Source organism: Callionymus lyra, chromosome 1 (genome assembly GCF_982586985.1).
Source record: "Callionymus lyra chromosome 1, fCalLyr1.hap1.1, whole genome shotgun sequence".
NCBI classification, from domain to species: Eukaryota; Metazoa; Chordata; class Actinopteri; order Syngnathiformes; family Callionymidae; genus Callionymus; species Callionymus lyra.
The window spans coordinates 45,844,304-45,864,165 of record NC_141818.1 but is presented as its reverse complement, the minus strand read 5'-3'; the positions used below and the strand labels follow the sequence as shown (position 1 = coordinate 45,864,165).

The 19,862-nt window shown below is 39.1% G+C and overlaps 3 protein-coding genes across 3 annotated transcripts; 1 reads left to right on the top strand and 2 right to left on the bottom strand.

Moving 5' to 3' along the window:
- The first annotated feature begins 1,012 nt into the window (after nucleotides 1-1,012).
- On the top strand, nucleotides 1,013-3,539 carry LOC148089892 (galectin-1-like). Its single transcript, XM_087810075.1, has 4 exons — nucleotides 1,013-1,038; nucleotides 2,847-2,920; nucleotides 2,989-3,160; nucleotides 3,242-3,539. The coding sequence occupies exons 1-4, from the start codon at nucleotides 1,036-1,038 to the stop codon at nucleotides 3,386-3,388; spliced, it is 396 nt and encodes a 131-aa protein (XP_087666201.1). The 5' UTR covers nucleotides 1,013-1,035; the 3' UTR covers nucleotides 3,389-3,539.
- A 979-nt stretch (nucleotides 3,540-4,518) lies between these two features.
- On the bottom strand, nucleotides 4,519-6,466 carry uts2r4 (urotensin-2 receptor 4). Its single transcript, XM_087810055.1, has one exon. The coding sequence runs from the start codon at nucleotides 5,727-5,729 to the stop codon at nucleotides 4,665-4,667; it is 1,065 nt and encodes a 354-aa protein (XP_087666181.1). The 5' UTR covers nucleotides 5,730-6,466; the 3' UTR covers nucleotides 4,519-4,664.
- Nucleotides 6,467-6,571: 105 nt separating this feature from the next.
- LOC148089890 (arf-GAP with dual PH domain-containing protein 1) lies at nucleotides 6,572-18,819 on the bottom strand. The gene is made up of 11 exons (XM_087810066.1): nucleotides 18,458-18,819; nucleotides 16,834-16,964; nucleotides 16,128-16,219; nucleotides 15,799-15,881; nucleotides 15,617-15,729; nucleotides 12,693-12,839; nucleotides 12,355-12,438; nucleotides 11,851-11,913; nucleotides 9,582-9,653; nucleotides 7,357-7,588; nucleotides 6,572-7,289 (listed from the first exon to the last, which is right to left on the bottom strand). Exons 1-11 carry the CDS (start codon nucleotides 18,525-18,527, stop codon nucleotides 7,261-7,263), a joined length of 1,116 nt encoding a protein of 371 aa, XP_087666192.1. The 5' UTR covers nucleotides 18,528-18,819; the 3' UTR covers nucleotides 6,572-7,260.
- Between the last annotated feature and the right edge of the window lie 1,043 nt (nucleotides 18,820-19,862).

Below are 19,862 nucleotides of genomic sequence, written 5' to 3'. Positions count from 1 at the left end.
GGCTTTAACGACTTCGGATTAACATTAAAAGGAGAAAACATTCTCTGAGGTTCAAAGTCTTTATCCCTGATATTTGACTTAAAACACGCCTGGTCCAGAATAAATATAAAACAAAGTTTTGTTCCCACCACTTTTGATACCTAAGAGATTATGAAACAATTACATGGTTTTAAATGTTTAACACATAACATCTAAGGGCAAGACTGTAGATCAAGGAAAGGAAAACGCTAAATGCCAATCAAATTCATCGCTCAAATGACTTTATACAAATAACTCACTCAGTCCTGGGAAGAATTTTCTGTTTTATCTAAAATCTTAAGCAGTGTGTGTCTGAGTCCATCTGGGGTCACGACCCAGTACATTGACCAATACCAAAAATAAACCTTTTTCCTGATAAAAAAAATTCATGTCTCAGACACGAAGAGGAAAAATTGAATTAAATTGAATTGAAGTGGAAGTGAAATTTAAAAATGTAAAAAAAAAATCACAATAAGAGCCCAATATCCCTGCAACATGTATTTTTACATGCAATTAAAGAGAGAACAAAACATGTACTTTGTTTTGGGTCAGCACCGAAAGAACTTGTTATTATATAAATTATTATATTAACTACGAAACAAATAATAATGACATTTAAATTACAATAGGTAACTCTTCAGAACATATTCATACTATTTTGTGGATTATTTACAAACTGTTTCTGTGTGTACCTAAAATTCTCAAACCTGTTAGTTATTTATTATGTTTTTTTTTATGTTGCTTTTGAAAAACATTTTAACACCTGATACTATAGTTTCTAAAGCAAAAATAAAACAAAAAGCAGCTTTACAAACAACTAACTTACTATTAATAACTTATTCACTGACTTTTTGAGCTTATTAAGCGGAAAACAGCAGCAAACCGGAAATTGCACTACAAAATAAAAGCATAGCGCGGCTGTTTCCTGTCTCCACGCCCTCACCTGGTCTATTTAAGACAGCCGTGCGTAAAAGACGATCTTTGTCACCTGAGGCAGGATCGCTGAAGCCAGTCAAGATGGTGAGAGATATTCTAGCCACACACTCAATAATCTTAATAAATTATATACGTTTACGTTAGTGTTTGATTCAAAATAGAGAAACCGCTGAATATATTTTATTTGTTTAATATAGTGAGCTAGAAAATGTGGTATTTATAGTCAACATTTTAAAATGTTTTCATCAATTAAATGACAAACTGTTATAATAGACATTTCATTATACAGTGAACGTGCAGAAATTGACGCTTGTGTATTAAAACATGTATTCATCTTTAAATTAAATTATTTGGACATGAATTATTTTATTAAAATCTACTGCAACTTTATATAGTGAGCTAGAAAATGTGGTATTTATAGTCAACATTTTAAAATGTTTTCATCAATTAAATGACAAACTGTTATAATAGACATTTCATTATACAGTGAACGTGCAGAAACTGACGCTTGTGTATTAAAACAACATGTATTCATCTTTAAATTAAATTATTTGGACATGAATTATTTTATTAAAATCTACTGCAACTTTATTTCAATAACATGAGTTTAACACGTTTTTTATAATCTTCTTTGTTCTTGCTATGATTAACTGTTAAAGACTTTAGGTGATCCTTGAGAAGATCCGTACTGAAGAAGAGTCATGTGACGGCTGTTATCAGTCGTGGACGTCAGTCCTAAGAGTCGCAGTTCAGCGATAAGTTTAAATCATTTTTATGGTTTGACAGTTTGACGACCGCCAACAAACGGAACTGACTTATTGACTTTAGCCGTCTGTCGTACCTGGTTGATCATCGACAGCGATGATAAGACCAAGAGTGATAATGATTGTTCTGTGACGCCGTCACTCCTCTGGATCCCATCTGTGGGAAACATTAGTTTGGCATTCAACTGTAGTTCCATTGATTTCTCGCACACATTTCATTTAACGGCTTGGAACTAGTCATATGTATTGATAACATGGAGAAAATGACACTAGCAGAAAGAAGTTTGTGAATCTGTATTCAGAGAATATTTAGTCTGACACAAGGAGAACAGGAAGTGCCAAAAACAACCTAAATATTCAGGCCCATACAAAGAGCCATTGATGATGTCAATACCAACCAGTATTATTATCGTTTATTCCATAATTTCCTCTTGCTGATGTCCTTGGAGGAGTCTAGGCCTATCCCAGCTACTTCGGGTGAGAGGCCGGGATCACCCTGAACAGTAGTGATGGACAGATTCATGAAACAGTGTTCTGATTACTCTGGATCAGAGTTTTCTTTTTAGGGTAACCATACCAACCCCCCGCCCCTGGCCCCCTAAACAGCTGGGATAGGTTTAAGACCCCTGCGAAATCCATAAGGGAATAAAGATGTATGAATAAGTTGCAGTCGAAGGTCAATTGAAGGTCACTAACCCTTCTTAGTAGAGGGGATTGTGGGCATGAGTCCTGAGATTAAGGGGGTAAAAGGGATTGGGTATGACCACACCCACTCTGCTGTGATTGGCCAACGCATCAGGGTTTGTCATGCGGCGTCATCGATCCCGGAAGTCTCCACCACCAAGGGACTCGTTGTATAAACAAAGCAGGCGTGATTTCAGCGCGACGTGAAGCCATTTTTACGTCATAATGGACTCCGCTCTCGTAACCTCTCGTTCGCCCAGATTTCAGACGAACTTTATAAAGCAATAAGTTGAAAACATGGTCATGATGAGGAACTTGCATTTGAAACATGGGAGACAGGAGTTGTTTTTTCAAATGAGTTACCTTTTAAAATAAAGCAGTCTTAGGAATATTATTATTATTATCATGATTAAACTCAAACCAATCACTTCTACCTCTTTGTAGAAAATCAGCAAGATGTCGTTCAAGGAGGGGCAGGAGTTGAAGTTCCGCGTCAAGCCCAAGGACAACTGCGACCGGTAGGTATCGAGAACTTTTTGACCGGGAGCGTCGCGGCCGCTCATCCTCGGACCTCCTGCTCCGCCAGGTTCGCCATCAACATCGGCCTCGACGACGACAACATCGCGCTGCACTTCAACCCTCGCTTCGACTGCGGCGACGACGTCAACGTCATCGTTTGCAACTCCAAGTCCGGGGGCGGCTGGGGCGACGAGCAGCGGGAGGGCAACTTCGGCTTCGTGCGTGGAGAGGAATCCAAGGTTTGTTCGCTAAACCAAACACTTTGGTTCACGGTCTCTCAACATCCCCAACTATAGAGTCATTTCTTTGAATCTTTGCAGTTTTACATCAGCTTCAACATGACGGACTTTTTCATCAAACTCCCCGACGGCTGCATGATGAGCTTCCCCAACCGACTGGGCGAGTGCAAGTACAATTACATCGAGGTCACCGGGGAAGCCAGAATCATTGGTCTCAAGGTCAAGTAAAGGCCGTCACCCGAACACGTCTTGCTTCATTCTCTTGTGTGGAATTGATTTGGAATTGGTGATGTAATGTCACGCCAAAGCCTGTAGAGGGAAGCAAAGCATGACTTCCCAGTATTTGCTGTGCGTGTCAGTGAAGGCTGTCGAAATAAAAGTGGATTTTGTGATTTCTTTTTAATTTATTTAGATACATTTTTACTCACCCACGTGAGTTTTGTTAAAATTAAACCATATTTTATCTTTAAGGCTGATCAATACCAATTATTTATTGTTATTTTAACGCAGTCATTTTCCCCATAGTCGAGTTATTGTTTTTAATAACGATTAATTTAAGTTGAATTACTAAGAATCAAGTTCATTGTCAGTGTTGTAAGAGAACACATGTTTTTTTTTGTGGTCATTAAACATAAAATACAGAAAAACAAATAAAGTGAAATAAAAACAACACACATATATATATATATATATATATAAATGGAACAAATAAAAATTAAAGTGTGTGTATATACTGTATAATATATGAATGAATGCATAAATATCATGTATGCGGTTAAATAAAATCCCAAATGCATTACTTTCAATGTTTTAATTATAATCTTTCAATATTTTAAGAGTTAAAAGCTAACCCTTTTAATAATTTTTAATTATCTATTTATCTTTATGAATATTTCTTTGAAATTTAATATATATGTATTATTTTTAAATCATAACGCTCATGTGCGTTTTCCCATAAAAAAATAATAAAACAAATTAATCCAATACATGCAAATACTAAATATTTGTTTAATTGGAGAATATATGGCGGCCGATCTGGAAAAAAGAAACTTGCACAGAGACTCTAAAAAGCAGTTGTCTGTCGTTGAGGAATGTCACACAATGCAACCACATTCCCGGTGAGATGAAATACAGTGTGTATGTGTGTGTATGCAAACATATTTGAAGAGGAATACTGCTGCAGCTCAGGTTCATTTAGATGTATTTATTTTGTACAATACACTTGAAAATCAACAAACTTCTCTCAATGAGAAGGTTAGATATGTTTCCCGGAATCTCATGATGGTATAAACTTGTATTTTGTACTATTGGTGTATTATTTTTTCAAAAGTGCATACATGGATTCATCATAATAGTAAAAGACAATATAACTTGTTAATTAACTTGTAATTTCTTTTTATAGAGTTTTAAAATTATTTAGAAAATGTGACATGTGTCTCAACTACTACTACTCGTGGCTCAAAACCTGGCCATGATCTTGGATCAGGCTTTTTAAAAATGGCCGCTAGAGTTCCTGCATGGGCGTGTTCGACGCCGACCCAGGGTCGGTCCTGCTTGTCCCAACAGACTGACTCTTCTGGGCTAAATAGTCCTTGTAGTTCCGGGTCAAGAGAGTGTAGAGGAATGGATTGATACAGCTGTTCCCGTACGTCAGACAGGTCACGAAGAAATTCACATAATTGTGAGCAGCAGGAGACAGAGCCTTGAGGGACTCCGAGGAGAAGAGCTTGGCCAGCTGCCATCCCCAGAAGGGTAAGAAACAAGCCCAGTAGGCAACAACGATGCTGAAAATCATAGAAATGACTTTATGTCGGAGGCTTTTCCTGCGGGAAGAGCGACCGCTTCCCCCTAACCTAGCCTGGGCAGACCAGTAGCGCTGCGCTAACCCCGCATACAAGCCCACGATGACCAACCCAGGGACTAGAACGCTGGTTAGGAACAGGATTGCGATGTAGGCTTTGAACGCCTCATGGGTCCAAGTGGGGAAGCAGATCCTCTTCACCGATCCAGCCGTGGTCGCCTTGCCCTCGCTGAGGCGAATCATCACCATCATGGGCAGGGTCAACACAAAGGAGAGGCCCCAGACGACGCCGGCCGTGAGCTTGCGCGTCCGAGACGAGGACCTGTGAGCGCTGAACGGCTGGGCGACGGCGCGGTACCGCTCGAGGCTCATCGCCACCAGGATGAAGACGCTGGCGTGCATGGTGAGGAGGTCCAGACTCAGCAGGATGCGACAGCCCACTTCTCCGAACAGCCAGTCGTGGGCGAAGTAGGTGCAGACCACGAACGGGATGGTGGACAGGTACAGGAGGTCCGCCAGAGCGAGGTTGATGATGTAGATGTACATGGAGCCGGTTTTGCGCAGCGCGGCCGAGCGCGTTATGAAGAGCGTGTACGTGTTGCCGGCCACTCCCAAAGTGCACATGATCATCAGTGTGGTTCCGAGCAAGGAGGTCACCCACAGCCCCCCGCTGCCACCGTTGCTGCTCCCGCCCTGGGACGCTCCATCGGTAGCACCGGGGCTCAGGACCAGCTGTGGACCCACAGTGGCATTTTGAGAATAGTTCATCGCCGGTGCAGTCAAAGGTCTTCGGTGGGTAACCTTTGCATCAGTTCATCCTGCTAGTCCATGAGTTGGAAATCCAGAATCCTCACGATTAATGGCGGGTCCGGAGAGGATCAACAACTCGCCGCAGTCCTCTTAACGGACATGTGTAAAGACTGCACAGGAAACCGAGGCCACAACAGACATCAGTGATCCAAGGTGGTCAATCAACGGCTATTCTATTTGGTGAGGAACAGAGATCTGCAGCTCCTCGTAGGCTCCCCTCGTCCAGGAATCTTTTACCTCCCACCGAATCCTCCCTTTTTCTCACCAGGTTGAAAATGTAGCGGGGGTCTATAGATTCGTGAAGTGTTTCCTTTGCACTGGCTCTTCACACCCAGATGTGGACTGGGACCTACAAATATCCACTTGCTGAACTCCTTAAATACGTAGATACACGAGTTATCATAGTAATAGTGCAAGATAAAGATACTTTTTCAAGAGCTTAGAGAAAAGTATGTTTGATTCAAATTAAAATGTTCTTGTGTGATACGAGTTATAATTAAAAATACAAACGCTCCTTTTGTCTCACTCCCTCTTAGTGAACTCATCGCTGCAGCTTTGTGTTGTTTTTAAGGTTTTCATGAAGGCAAGTCAAAAGTAAAATTATGTTTTGGAAAAGAGTTACGGTTGTTGCATGTGAATCTGGTCTGAGTTGAGTCGGTGAAACATCAAAAGTGTACTTGATGATTGATGAAAGTACAAAGATTTGGTTCACTTTTCACCCTGATAGAATACACCTTTGAGGCTTTATTGCAGTTTAAAATGGAACATGTTCTCTCTTTAAATCCTCAAGACGAAACTCATTGATTGTCAGGTTCTGTTTTATTTAATTGTTGAAACAAAAACTGTCACTGATAGGACTTGTCTGGCTCCCCTACTGTCCGAATACTGCAACTGCAATTTAAATGATTCCTTCACCTTTAGCATTTTTCTACTTTTACATTTGTTTACAAACCAAACGAAGGCTCTTGATTGGTCAGTGGCTTCAAAACATGACATTTTACAACTTTTAAAAATGTCCCAAAGCGAATATAATGTTTTTTTTTATCTTTTAAAATATAAAAGAAACGAAAAATTAACAGAATATTTCATTGATACATTGAAAAAATACAACGATTTATTAATGATAGTCAAATGAGTCAATATAATGGCATTAAAAAAAACAAAGAAATAATACGAAAGATTGTTGTGGTTCAGTAAATGACTTGGTGTTGTATAAGAAATAGACACAGGGGGGCGCTGTTTGATCATCTAACTTCTTGCGTCAACCTACAGAGAAACATTGTATTCACATTTAAACCAGTGTAACATCATAGCAATCATTGATGTAAATGTGACTATAGCTCAATAAAATCAAAATTGTGAAAAACCATCTCCACGATTTTCTCTAATTGTATGTCTTGATGCACTTTTTGCAAGGTAAAGTTTTTATTTTTTATTCAAGGGGTATAAAAAATACTGCCCTGACCCGAGGATCCTCTGGAAACCGTCCTCAATGTCTGTGCTTGAACAAGGCTTCGGCTTCACAAGAGAGAAGAGAATGGACGTTAGACGAGTCTTTCACCAGTTACAGTTCGATTCCTCTCACTTGTGAAGTCCTGGGGCGACATCGGGCCGTGCATGACGTCGTCGAACTTCTTGATCCAGTCCTGTTGGTCCAGCTCCGTCTCGCAGGTGAACAGGAAGGAGCGCTCGGGCGTCTGGATGGTGATGCCGTACTGCCAGGCGCCGTTGCAGCTGGTGCCGGCGGGCAGACCCGGGGCCACGCTGTACCCCAGATCTTTGTGGCCCAGAAACGCTTCGCCTTTGGCGAACGCATCCTTTGACACCGAAGAAAACACATTTCTTTATTTTTCAGGTACACAAAATGGAAAAGCATGACCACATGTAGTCCTGTATGTTCATGGACTCTGGGAGGAAAACTCCTTCAGAACTCTCCCCCTTAGAAACACTTTCAGTTTATGGTTCCTATGTAAAAGATGTTTCATCTGTGAGCTGACAGCAAAAAAGGTTTAATCTCTGCAATGATGGCCATTATCACAATTAGGTTATTTTCAGTCTGGACTTCTTTTCATCAGTCGGCCTCGTTTGTCTGAATCCCTCTGGACAGTGTGACTCTAATCATCGTTGCACGCCTCCATTGAACTCTTGCATCAGGAGCAGCTCTGAGATCAGCTTCCCCAGATCTCCGATGGACATTTCAACTTCAGTTCGGAGATCTTCGTTGCTTCCTTTGTGTCCCTGCAGTGCTGATCTTCCCAGTCCATCCAACCGACCATCCGTCTTTCCTATTAATCCATCCATCATCCTTTTATCCACCCAATCAATCCATCCTTTTTAATATCCATCCATCCGTTTTAACCATCCGTTATAAAAAAAAGTCCATCCATCTGTCCATCCGATCATTCCATCCTTTGTAGAATCCATCCATCTGACTCTCCAACCATTCATCCGATCATTCCATCCTTTGTAGAATCCATCCATCCATCCATCCATCTGACTCTCCAACCATTCATCCGATCATTCCATCCTTTGTACAATCCATCCATCCATCCATCCATCTGACTCTCCAACCATTCATCCGATCAATCCATCCTTTCTATAATCCATCCATCCATCTATCAATCTGTCTCTTCAACCATTCATCCGATCAATCCATCCTTTCTATAGTCTATCCATCCATCCAACCATCTGTCTCTCCAACCATTCATTTGATCAATCCATCCTTTCTATAATCTATCCATCCATCCATCCATTTGTCTCTCCAACCATTCATCCAATCAATCCATCCTTTCTATAATCTATCCATCCATCCATCTAGCCATCCTATTAACCCATCCTTTCTACAATCCATTCATCAATTTGTCCGTCAAACCCTCCATCCCATTTCCCCGATCCTTTCAACAATGCATCCATCCGTATGTTTGTCCAACCATCAATCCAATCATTCTATCCCATCTACAATCCATTCATACATCTGTCCGTCTAACCATCCATCCTATTGTTCAATCATTTCTACAATCTATCTACAAGCATCCGTCCTATTAACCCATCCTATCTACAACCAAACCAACCATCAATCCTATCAATCCAATCACCCATATATCCGTTCAACCATCCATCCTATATACCTATCCATCTATCGCCTTATCCATCCATCTGTCCGTCTAACCATCTATCTATCCCTCCATCCTATCAATCCATACTTCAATTTATTCATCCTATCTACAATCCTTCCATCCATCTGTCTGTCCAAACATCCAACCATCCAACCATCCACTCATCCATATTACATTCCATCCTTCCTACATTCCATTCACCCATCCATCCTTTCCAAAATAATATCCATCCTTCCTACAATCCATCAATCCACCCAGCTCTAGTAGCTGGATTGAAATTGTACTAAGCTTTTACACAATTTTAATTTAAAGTAGGTTAGCAACAGTTTGGCTAAACCTAGTTTACAAAATATTTTTATTTGGCCGACCAAACATCAACCAAAAATGACATAAGTTAGTTGGTTTGATGAGTAAAGCCTTCACAGTAATTATCAATTGAAAGTGTTTCTAAGGGGGAGAGTTCTGAAGGAGTTTTCCTCCCAGAGTCCAAGTATGCAGTAGAAAAGAATAAATCTCACTCAAACAAACTGTTCTATCTGCTCTAAAAAGAATAAAAGTGGAACTGTTTGAACTTTCCAGGAGATCTGTGAGAACTGAGGGGCTTTTATACTGGGGACACATTGACTCCATCGCACCTCTTTTCACATTCAGTCAAATCTTTAAAGCTGTCACATTAAAACTGTGTGCATCGTACCAGGGGGTCTTTGAAGTACATCAGGCGCCGCTGGTCCAAAGTAAACCAGCGTTTCTTGAAGCCTTCAGTATGCTGTAGAATGGAAGAAGACACATTTAGATATGAGGCGTTGCTGAAATTGCATTCTTCGCTCAGCTCAAAGATTCATGTTCATCTTGGTTTTAAGTTCATACGTTTAGAGAAAACCGCATGCTCTGAAACAAGAATTTTAATGAAACCTCATATCATCTTTAAACGCAGCGCCACCTAGCAGCACTGAAAGTTAAAGCACCGTCTTTAGACAGTAGTGTTGTCATCATTATTCGCTGATTCTTTAGGATCCATTCATTGAGCAGTAAACAAAGAGTCATATAACATCGTCATGCATAGAACAATGGATTCCTCAGAACTTGTTACGCTTGTTTAATCGACTCAATGTCTTTTCAGAACCTTAAGAAAAAGGTGAACAATTGATAGGGTTTTTTTTTGTGTCACTAGGACCAAGTTTTCAACCTTAATATTTCCAAATATATTTCTTTAAGGGAAATATCTTGAGATGTTTTTATCATTTTATTATCTCCCCTTGATATTATAGTATTCCTAATGTAGCTTTTACATCAATCAATGAAAGGTTTGAGGTGTAATATTTTTTATCAATGTATCATTTAAGATATTCGTATGTGACATTACAATTAAATACAAACATGGTTTGATGTTTTTTGTCTTTGTCTTGAATTACATAAGAGTTTAACCCCATTTTTTAACTAAAAAAATAGAATTTTGTTATAACGAAACACTATCATGTACTTATTGCAGTTTATTTGTCACATTAAATAGAGGTTTTGTAGAATTAAACTTTTAATGTTGATCCCTGCTGCCATAAAAAGCGTTCCATATATGAATTTGGACTGTTTCCTTCTTCATTCTGCTCAGTCACTCCGGCCACACTCGTGTCCCGCTTGCGTTAGCGAAATGAATCCTGACAACCACTTATCAAACCATCCCTATACAGCAAATCACTGAGTCTTTCATCTGTGCGCCTGACAGACGGAGTCGCTGGGGATCAGGTTGCTGCTCATTGTTGTCTGTGAACACCTCCGCCTGTCTGTGCGTCTGATAATTAGAAAGCACAATCCTAACTGCTTCTTCTGCCGGCTGACATATCGACCATCTATACCCATGTGCACATTGTTATTGAAAGAAGTTTAACTCCGTCCACTACAACACACGTAGATAAGAGAAACAAGAATGACGGCAAAAGAATTCCAGTCATTGGAGGCCATTCTCTAAGAAATTGGAAAAGTAGTTCCTGGTTGTTAAGTAGGTAAAATAAATGCAATGTTGTTACTGATAAAAGAAGTCTGAAGCCTGACAACACAAATGTTCTACAGCCTTTTTCTTTTGCGAATAATCCAAACATCCAAAACTAGTGGTAGAAATAAAACCTTTCAGATCTATTCATGGTCAGGCTTCTCCTTCCATCCGTGATCTGATCCAGACTTACACCCCAGCTCGGGCTCTGAGGTCTGAGGATCAGAATATACTGATGGTTCCTGAATTTCCGGACCAGAGGAGAGAAATCCTTCCAGACTGTTGCTCCTAAGCTTTGGAACCATCTCTGTGTTTGATGATCTACTGACTCCTTCAAGAAACATCTTAAGATAAATTCTTATTTCTCCAGACTTTTTTCCTAATTTTCTGGGACTCCAGTGTTTGTCTCTATGTGGTTTTGGCCTTTTAGAGTTTTTTCATTTTTACGTATTTTTAACTGTGTATTGCTTTGATTGTTTAAGCGCTTTGTGAACCTGGTCTACAAAGGTGCTTCACAAATAACTATTACTAACTTACTTACTTACTAGGTGAGCTGTAGGAGTGACCGAGGAGGTTAGAGAGGAGTCCCCAAGTTTATTCCCACTATATCTTGGTTTCCACTGAAAATGGTTCATTCGTGCCATGGCATGCAACGAACTGTTATAGACTTGGCATCGCACATCCCTCGAGGACACAGAACCTCTGCAATTTCACTTTTCCCACTCGCACAATGATAAGGGGGTGCGACTGGCAACTGTAAACCTCTCAGTCACGAGCACACTAGTCAATCATCCGAGCTATATCGCCCGCTGATGATCTAGTTTTTTTCCACAGAAAGAAGGAGGTGGAGGGAGAGCGATGTGTGGAAAGAAAGAATACATGTGCTCAACTTTGATCGACACTATCAATACTTACATTATTATTATAATGTTTTCATGTAATCTCTTAAATATTCTACGGGTGTTAATGGTTTACTTACCCTTGGGCCTGTCTTTTCCATGTACCCTTCCTTCAGAAAGTTCCGGGTGAGTTTGGGTACAAGCTAGAAGAGAAAGAAAGATAAATTAATGGTTTCAAGAAATTTGAATACATTTCAGCAGTGATGGCTGATGAAGCAGCATCCTTATTTGGACTTTAATAACACTCTCTGCTCCAAAACACATGGACAAGAATTAAAGAAAAAAATGCCACTATCTAAGCTCTTAAAAATGAGGTTTCGTGAAGCTTGGTCAGCCGCCTTTGATACTGGGTAAAGATCTGATTGAGGTTGCATAGGATTGCTGTGTAAATGGAGCATATCTAGCAATGCTTCGTCACCTGTAGGTAATACATGTATTTTTGTATTTGTATTTATATAGTGCTTTTCCACACCAGGGTCACAAAGCGCTTAAACAATCAAAACAATGCTCAATAAAATATATACTTTAAAGGTCAAGATAACACTGAGAATAACTTAATACATGTGTAGCGTAATGTCTCTCACCTCGGCATCAGTGGCTCCAGGAAAGGCCACCTTCATATAGTGAAGCTGAACTGCACGGATGGAGTTGAACCAGTCAACAATCTCCTAATGGTGGATAAAGAGAAAGAGAAGTTAACAACTATTGGGTTGATGAGTTGGGAGGTATTCCGGGGACTGGAGATTCACTATAGGATCTCATTGGACTATGACCCGTAGAGCTTTGACAAAGGCTTAAAGAATAACATAATGAGATGGTGATACCTGAGAAACATTTTCTTCTGCATCAGTCAAGTGACAAATTGAAGTTGGTGGATGGTTGCGCAGGTAAAACAAAAACAATAGAATAAATCGTTTGAAACCTTTCCGTTGTCGTGGTAGACAAAGATATTGCGGGTGCTGTAGTCTTTGAGGTAGGTGATCTGCAGGCCGTTTGGATTTCCGATCTTCTCCGGTTGAAAGGTGGCGTTGATGGTGTCCACCTTTATCACTGCTTTTGGCTCCTTAGCCTGCAGGAGAGTGGATATCTTCGTGAGTTGTGAGTAAGTGAGTTAGTAATAAGTATTTGAAAAGTGCCTTTGGCAGACCAGGGTCACAAAGTGCTTAAAAAACAAAACAACACGCGGTTAAAATACATACAAATTTAAAAACTTTAAAAGAAAATCATGCAACTTTTTCTACTCACCCAAATGTCGCCTAAGGGTTGGGATTAATTTTTTAGGGTTCGATCCTTTCTTTTTTTGAGTTAAAGGCAAAAAATGTTAATCAATTTTAAAGATAGCGACCGGATTCATCTACTATCCTCCGAAAAGACGCATAAAAACTTCCACATACCTCTGTGGTTTGTAACGTTCATCTTGTATTGAAGCCTCGACATGAGGAAATGTTCCAGAAAAGCTTAAACAAGATTAAAGGCTAACATGCTACGCAAACAGGAAGTAGCCCGAGTAAATATCTCAAGCGCTTCCAGTCTACTGTCTTACCAACAGTCTACTGGAATCGCTCACTATATTACGCGGGGAACTTCCTGTTTGTGTGGCATGTTATTAGTTAAACTTTTTCTACAAACCAGTTTTAAATAAAGACTTGTTAAAGTTTGTTCTGGAACAATTCCTCATGTTGAGGCTTCAATACAAGAGGGACGTTACAGACGAGCAGTTATGGAGGTATTTGGATGATTTTGAGTGTATTTTTTGGAGGAAGACAACTGAGCTCCAGTCGCTACATTAAAATGAACAAACATTTTCGCCTATAACTCTAACAAGGAAGAGATTACTCCCAAATAATCCCAACCTTTAATCAACATGGGGGTTAAATAGAAAATAAATTAAGCTTGAATTTTGGGTGAACGATCACTAAAGAAAAAAAGAAACACATTTTACCACAAGAACTTTCATTGAAGCTTATAGACTGATATATGATGAACATTAAACTAGCATGAAGAGGTGTTTTAAGATATTCAGCGTCACGTGAAATGACTTAAAGAATTTGACGTTCAAGACTAAAGGCATCAGTGAGATAAAAGAAATAAGTAAACGTAAATCCGGGAATGTTTGAACCAAAAAAAAAAAGGAGTGCGGAACTTTAAGGCCAAACATAAAAGCGAGAAAGTTTAAGGAATGTCTCTGAGGCTCCCGGTTAGTTGTTCCTGAATATTTCACACAGCTCCAGTCTCCTCTGAAATCCACTTGCCTTAAAAACATAAAGCCCCGGAGCATCAGCGAGTGACACTTCCCATTTATCACCGCCGCGGCTCCGGGAGGATGTTTTCATTTTATTGTCGGCTCGAGCGGACTCTCCGGGAGCATCGTGACGCTGTTACTTCAGAGGGAAAACAATCCAAGAGAGACTAACAATAGCAGCAGAAATAGCAAACATCTGCTGAAATAACCGTAAAATAGCGGACCCTTTTAAAAACGGGCACCTCCGGAGCCGGTTCACTGTGACAGGCACTGCATTCCCAGAGCACTAATTGGTTTGAGTGTTGCAAAGCTTTGCAAATCAGTCACACTGACACAGAAACAGATTGCTGGTTAAGCTTGTCTGAGCAAGTGTATAGGAGAGGGGGGTTGACAATAAAGTATTCTTGATGACAACACAACGTGAGCGGAGCCGGGTCAGGTTGGATAAGAGGTGGAGTTAGGATGTTTGTTTTACAATATTTATGGAGGTGACACAGGTTATGAAGGAGAAGGGTTGTGTCTTTGTGATCTTCGGCTTTCATCGTGAATGACTCCGATCTCTTAATCAAAATCCCATTGGCACAAATTTCCACTTGGAAAATCTGACAGGCCTTTTCATCGAACTCAAATGCAATGAAAGCAGGCAAGCAGTTATTTATAACATGCAGTGGTTTATGACAAATGGCAAAAAGATTTGATCAAAATTTAGTGATCATTTGTTACTTAGGCTCGAGTTTCAGACCAAATTCCCTGTGAGTCGTAAATCATTTCTCAATCGACCACACAGAGAGGGAAAAGAGACGGTATTGATTCTTACTTTTCCTTTAAAGTAACAATAGCTTGTGACTCTCGGAACGTCAATACGCTTGTTTTTAGTCAAGTTTACTGAAGAGAAAATACACAAACTCCATCCGGGGACCGACTTGCTGCAGAGAAACCATTTCAAAGCTTCTGCTGATCCAGAGTTATGACCTTTATTTTTCATTCATTTATTTTCTATTGTCATTTTATTTATTTTCGCTTGTTTTTTCTGAAGGTCGGTCCGTGAAAATTCTTTGTTTAACGGCAGGTAACATACAATCAACAACAGATGCACTATTAAAACAGGATAAAGTTATATCATCTTTGTATCCCTTTTCCTTTGTATCCTTTCGTTATTTCCTTTGATCTATGTTCTTTTGTTTGAACTTTTTTCTTTTGTTTGCACTTTGTTCTTTTGTTTTGAAAACTTGCCGTGAACTGGAAACCCAATTTCCCGAAGAAGATCTCCAGACGGATCAATAAAGTCAATCAATCCATTCATTTGCTTTCATGTTTGATAAAAAATAAATACTAAATAAATTACAGTTTCTCATGCCAAGATCTCCAAAATTCAATAAAGCAATTTTTTTTTCACCTTTAACCCTTGTCTTATCTTAAGCCTTAAGAACAAATGTGTCTCAGAGGTCACAAAAGGGATATTAAAACACATTTGTTTTTGGGCCTTTGGGTCAACTCGACCCTGAGATAGCATTCTTTGGTTTCTTGTGTGAAAACCAGTTGTGAAAATAAATCTGAAATTTTTTACGAGGCACAATGTATAAGATAAAATGAAAGCGTCTCACGTCATATTTAGTCAAATACTTCAGAGTCCCCTCCCTCTCTGAGAGGACGAAACGTCTGCTGAAAAACTGCCCGTTGTCCCGTCCTCTCTTCATCAACGTCCCGTCTCTGATTTCTAAGAAAAACATGAACAAAAGGCGGATTTTTGAATCGTTGCAAGAATTGTTTGGATTATTTTACTCACCATTCTCATATGGGAAATCTGCGCCAGGCTGGACAAACTCATTACGTTCATATTTGGCTTTTATCCACTGCTCCCTCAGAACCCTGGAATGCAAACAACGACGCCGAGGATCATTAAATAGGTGGAGAATTTCGCTTCTAGACTCAGTCTGCCATCCATGCATTGTCCACCAGGTGATATAGAGTCTAACGTTTCTGCGTTAGATCAGTATCTCTTTCTGATTCAATGGGCGACAATATCTTCAGTCTCAGCTGTCGTCCTTTCAAATGCAAGTCAGGTCACACTTCGCTGATGCAGGTTTACAGAGGTGGTGGCAAAGGTTCACTCACTGGCAGTCCTTGTGCGTTGGCTTGTAGTAGTAGACCGGAACAGCAGCCTCATACTTTCTCTTCATTAGCTCGTTGCCGTGGTCAGCCATGAACTGAGGCAACAAATGGAAGGAAAGATTTTAGAAGTTCAGGAGAAACGACACTTTTAAAATAGATGTCTTCGTTTTTCTTCTCTGAGGCTTCAATGGAAAAAGTATGGCTAGTGATAATTCTCAGATCTGGGAAAATACTTATGGAAAACTTCATTAAAAAACATTTAATGCCAGTGTGTTTCTGTTGCTCTTCTGCCTGCCTTACGCTGTAAATGCATCTAAATATTTTTGCACAAGTTAAGGTCTGACTTTGAGATCTTATCTTGTTTTTTTTCTTCTAAAAATGTCTTCATTAACTTGTGCGTGTGGACTCAGGTTACCATCTTATCTTACGACCTACAGCGGTTTCCTGTTGTTTCAGATGTAACAAATGTGTCTGCTTTAGAGATAAAATGCAAGTTTATTTAAATCTGAAACATTTCTGTGGACAAATTTGTTTTGAATACTTTTGACATAGATCGAACCGATGTGTACTTGTGTGGACATTGCTACAGTGATTTTGTTGTTTTTCAGTGAGAAAAAGCAACAAACATGAACAGGATTCATCCGTATTTTAAAATCTTTCGACGCTGACAAAATGAAAAAGAAAACTTCACAAGTGCTAAATGAAGTACCTGCACTTCATGGTCCTCCCAGTGGGAAAGACTCAGGGACTTGACCTTGCTGACGTTGGGAATGTTGCGATGGATTCCGGAGCAATCCAGACAGATGAAGACGCCCAACGAGCTTGAGCCCCAACCGGGATCTGAACCCCAGAAAAGAAAAAAATTAAATATTTTTCTCAGTTAAAATAAGTAGGATATAAACTATTATGATGATGTTTTCTATTCGGGGAAGAACACTTCCAGTAAGTGTGTTGCACAGATGCGGGGAAAAGATGAGCCTTTCTTATCTTTTGTACATTCTTGCTGTGAGCGTTCATCTTTTTCAAGGGTCGTTGCAAATTGCTATTTCCACTTGAACCTGAGCATTTGCTTGAAGATGGAATTGCTTTGACTTCCGTCGATAAGCAGTTTTAACAGGAAAAAAATTGATTTTTTTGATGTATTTTATCAATTAATATTCGTTTTGGCACAATCTACTTCAAACTTCATACCTAGTAGAGCAGTTGTACCCAACACCTGGGACATCCTGGGACCAGTACCGGCCCATGAGACATTTGTTACTTGGCCGCACAGAAAGAAAATAAAAAAAATGACGGTCTATTTTTTATTACTTCCTAAAAGATGTTATATTCATAAAAAAAAAGAGAAGAAAACTGAATTTCTCTGAATTAACATTAGAAAGTGACTTAGTCTTGACTAGTGAAAATGAGTAAAACACAAACTCTAGAAACAAAACATTGGTTTCAAAATTCCAAAAAAAATCCATATAAATAATGCTACAACATAAACTCACACATTTGGCACAAAGTCTCTAAAAGCTCGGAGACAAAACTTACTACCATCGTCTAAATACAATCATATATACACACCATCTTATTCTTACCAGTCCGGAACTTTTGTTGAGTTAATTTTTTATGACTTATTTGTAGTTTTCTTTTTGCAGGTTATGCTATTGTATTCATACTGAACGTCGGTCCTGAATATAATCCTGATATTTTAACTGGTCCGCAATAGAAATAAAAGGTCAAGGACCAGTTTAACTTTACTAATAAAATGAACTTAAAACCTTTGTATTCATGTATTAGGTGGTAATAGAAATGGGGCTTTTTCAGACATAAGGAATGTAAGAAACATCTTAAGATGTTTTTATTTGTTCAGGCTTTTTCTTGATTTTCTGGAACTCCTGTTGTGTTATCAGTTTTATCTTGACCTTTAAAGTATATACTTTATTGAATATTGTTTTGATTGTTTAAGCGCTTTGTGACCCTGGTCTGGAAAAGCGCTATACAAATAAAAATTACTTACTTACTTATGTAAAAAAAAATAAAAAAATGACGGTAAATAATTATATAACACTTAGTTTTGTTTTTCGTTTTTTAAGATTAAGGGGAAAAAAAGGCGTGAGTCCGCGTCAAGCCAGGACTTGCACAATTCCATTTCATTTTCGAGGACGAGCTTCTCCAACAAAAAACGTGTACTTTTAAGAATATAAACCAGTCGTTTCGGGATCATTTTTAAAGTAGCCATTACCACAGTGAGGCGAGCTCCAGTTTAATACCGGAACTAAATCAGTGTGGATGAAGTCGAAGTCAAATAAAACAAATCCAAATAAATCTATATATATATTTCTTACCTGCAGCTCCACAATCCGCACAGGTGTTGTTCCCGGGTCTGTGCACGATCTCCCGCAGCGCTCGAGACATTTTGGTTGTTTTAACTTTATATTTACAGCACAAACACACACACAGAGAGAGAGAGAGACGGTGCTCTGGTCGAGGCCGACAAACTACGTATCCTCTGGGAATCGGGCGAGTACGCACAGGTACGCACAGGCACGCACAGGTACGCGTCCGCGTGCGCGCTGAGGTGTGTCGCTGCACATTCTTACCTGGAGTCCAAACGCATCGTTTGAAGCCACGACGTTGCTGTTTTCTGACAGTAACGTGCGTGGATTGAAATAAAAAGTCTGTGAACTTCACTTCTGTGAGTTTGTGTGTCTTTGTGTGCGCGTGCGTGTGACACATGAGAACCAGGAAGCGCGTTTCCGCATAGTTTAGTGCGCGTGCTCTAGTACAAGTAATGATAATGATTATATTATTAATAATAACAATAACAACAACGATTATTTATTTTATTTTATTATTATTTATTATTATTATCAGGGCTGCAAGGTGAGCGAATGACAAGAGGGAGATTTGATTTGTGAACTATTAATATCTCCAAAAGTCTATATTTTCTCCAAAAGATCTAAAGCAGTTATTTATTGGAACTTGGGATGATTATTGATTTTTTTGCATCTTAAACCATGCGGGAAAATGACACGAGTCACAGCTAAAATATTGTGCTTGAAATATCTATTTCACCAAAATTCTACATTCAAATGCTATAAACTGTATTATTTTATTATTACTATATTATTAAAATAGTAAACGCTTTTAAAAACCTGACTTTTTAAATTATTTAAAACCTATTTATTTGTTGACAAGCTTTAGTCGTTTTAAAAAAAAATCAATAGATAGGCAGAATGAAAGCTGACGCTCTTAATTTGAAAGTGTATTTCCTCCTTCTGAGCGGCGTTTTGTTCGCACAGTTCAGCGGTAACTTTCCAAATTAAAGTGCGGCTCATGACAGGAGAAACCTGAACAAATGATAGATTGACAGCATTATTATGATGTTAAGTTACGATGACTCGACTCTATCTATGTAAGTGGTGATGCTGAACTGACAGATAGACCCGCCTTATGTTGCTTCTGATTGGCTAGATTAAGGCAAAAAAATTACCAAAGTTTATCATCATTAAAAACTAAATATATACTATTAAATGGGTAAATTTAAGTGTGGCATGTGTGTGACTGTCACACTTAAAGCTTGAGACTTGGAAGCCCTCTTATTGTTATTATTGTTATTATTATTATTATTATTATTATTATTATTTATGATAACAAGAAGAATACGAATTAGAAAACCTTCATTGCCAGTGTTGTAAACATGAGTTGTGGTGGCATTAAAGAAGCAATAGAAAAATTAAATAATAATAA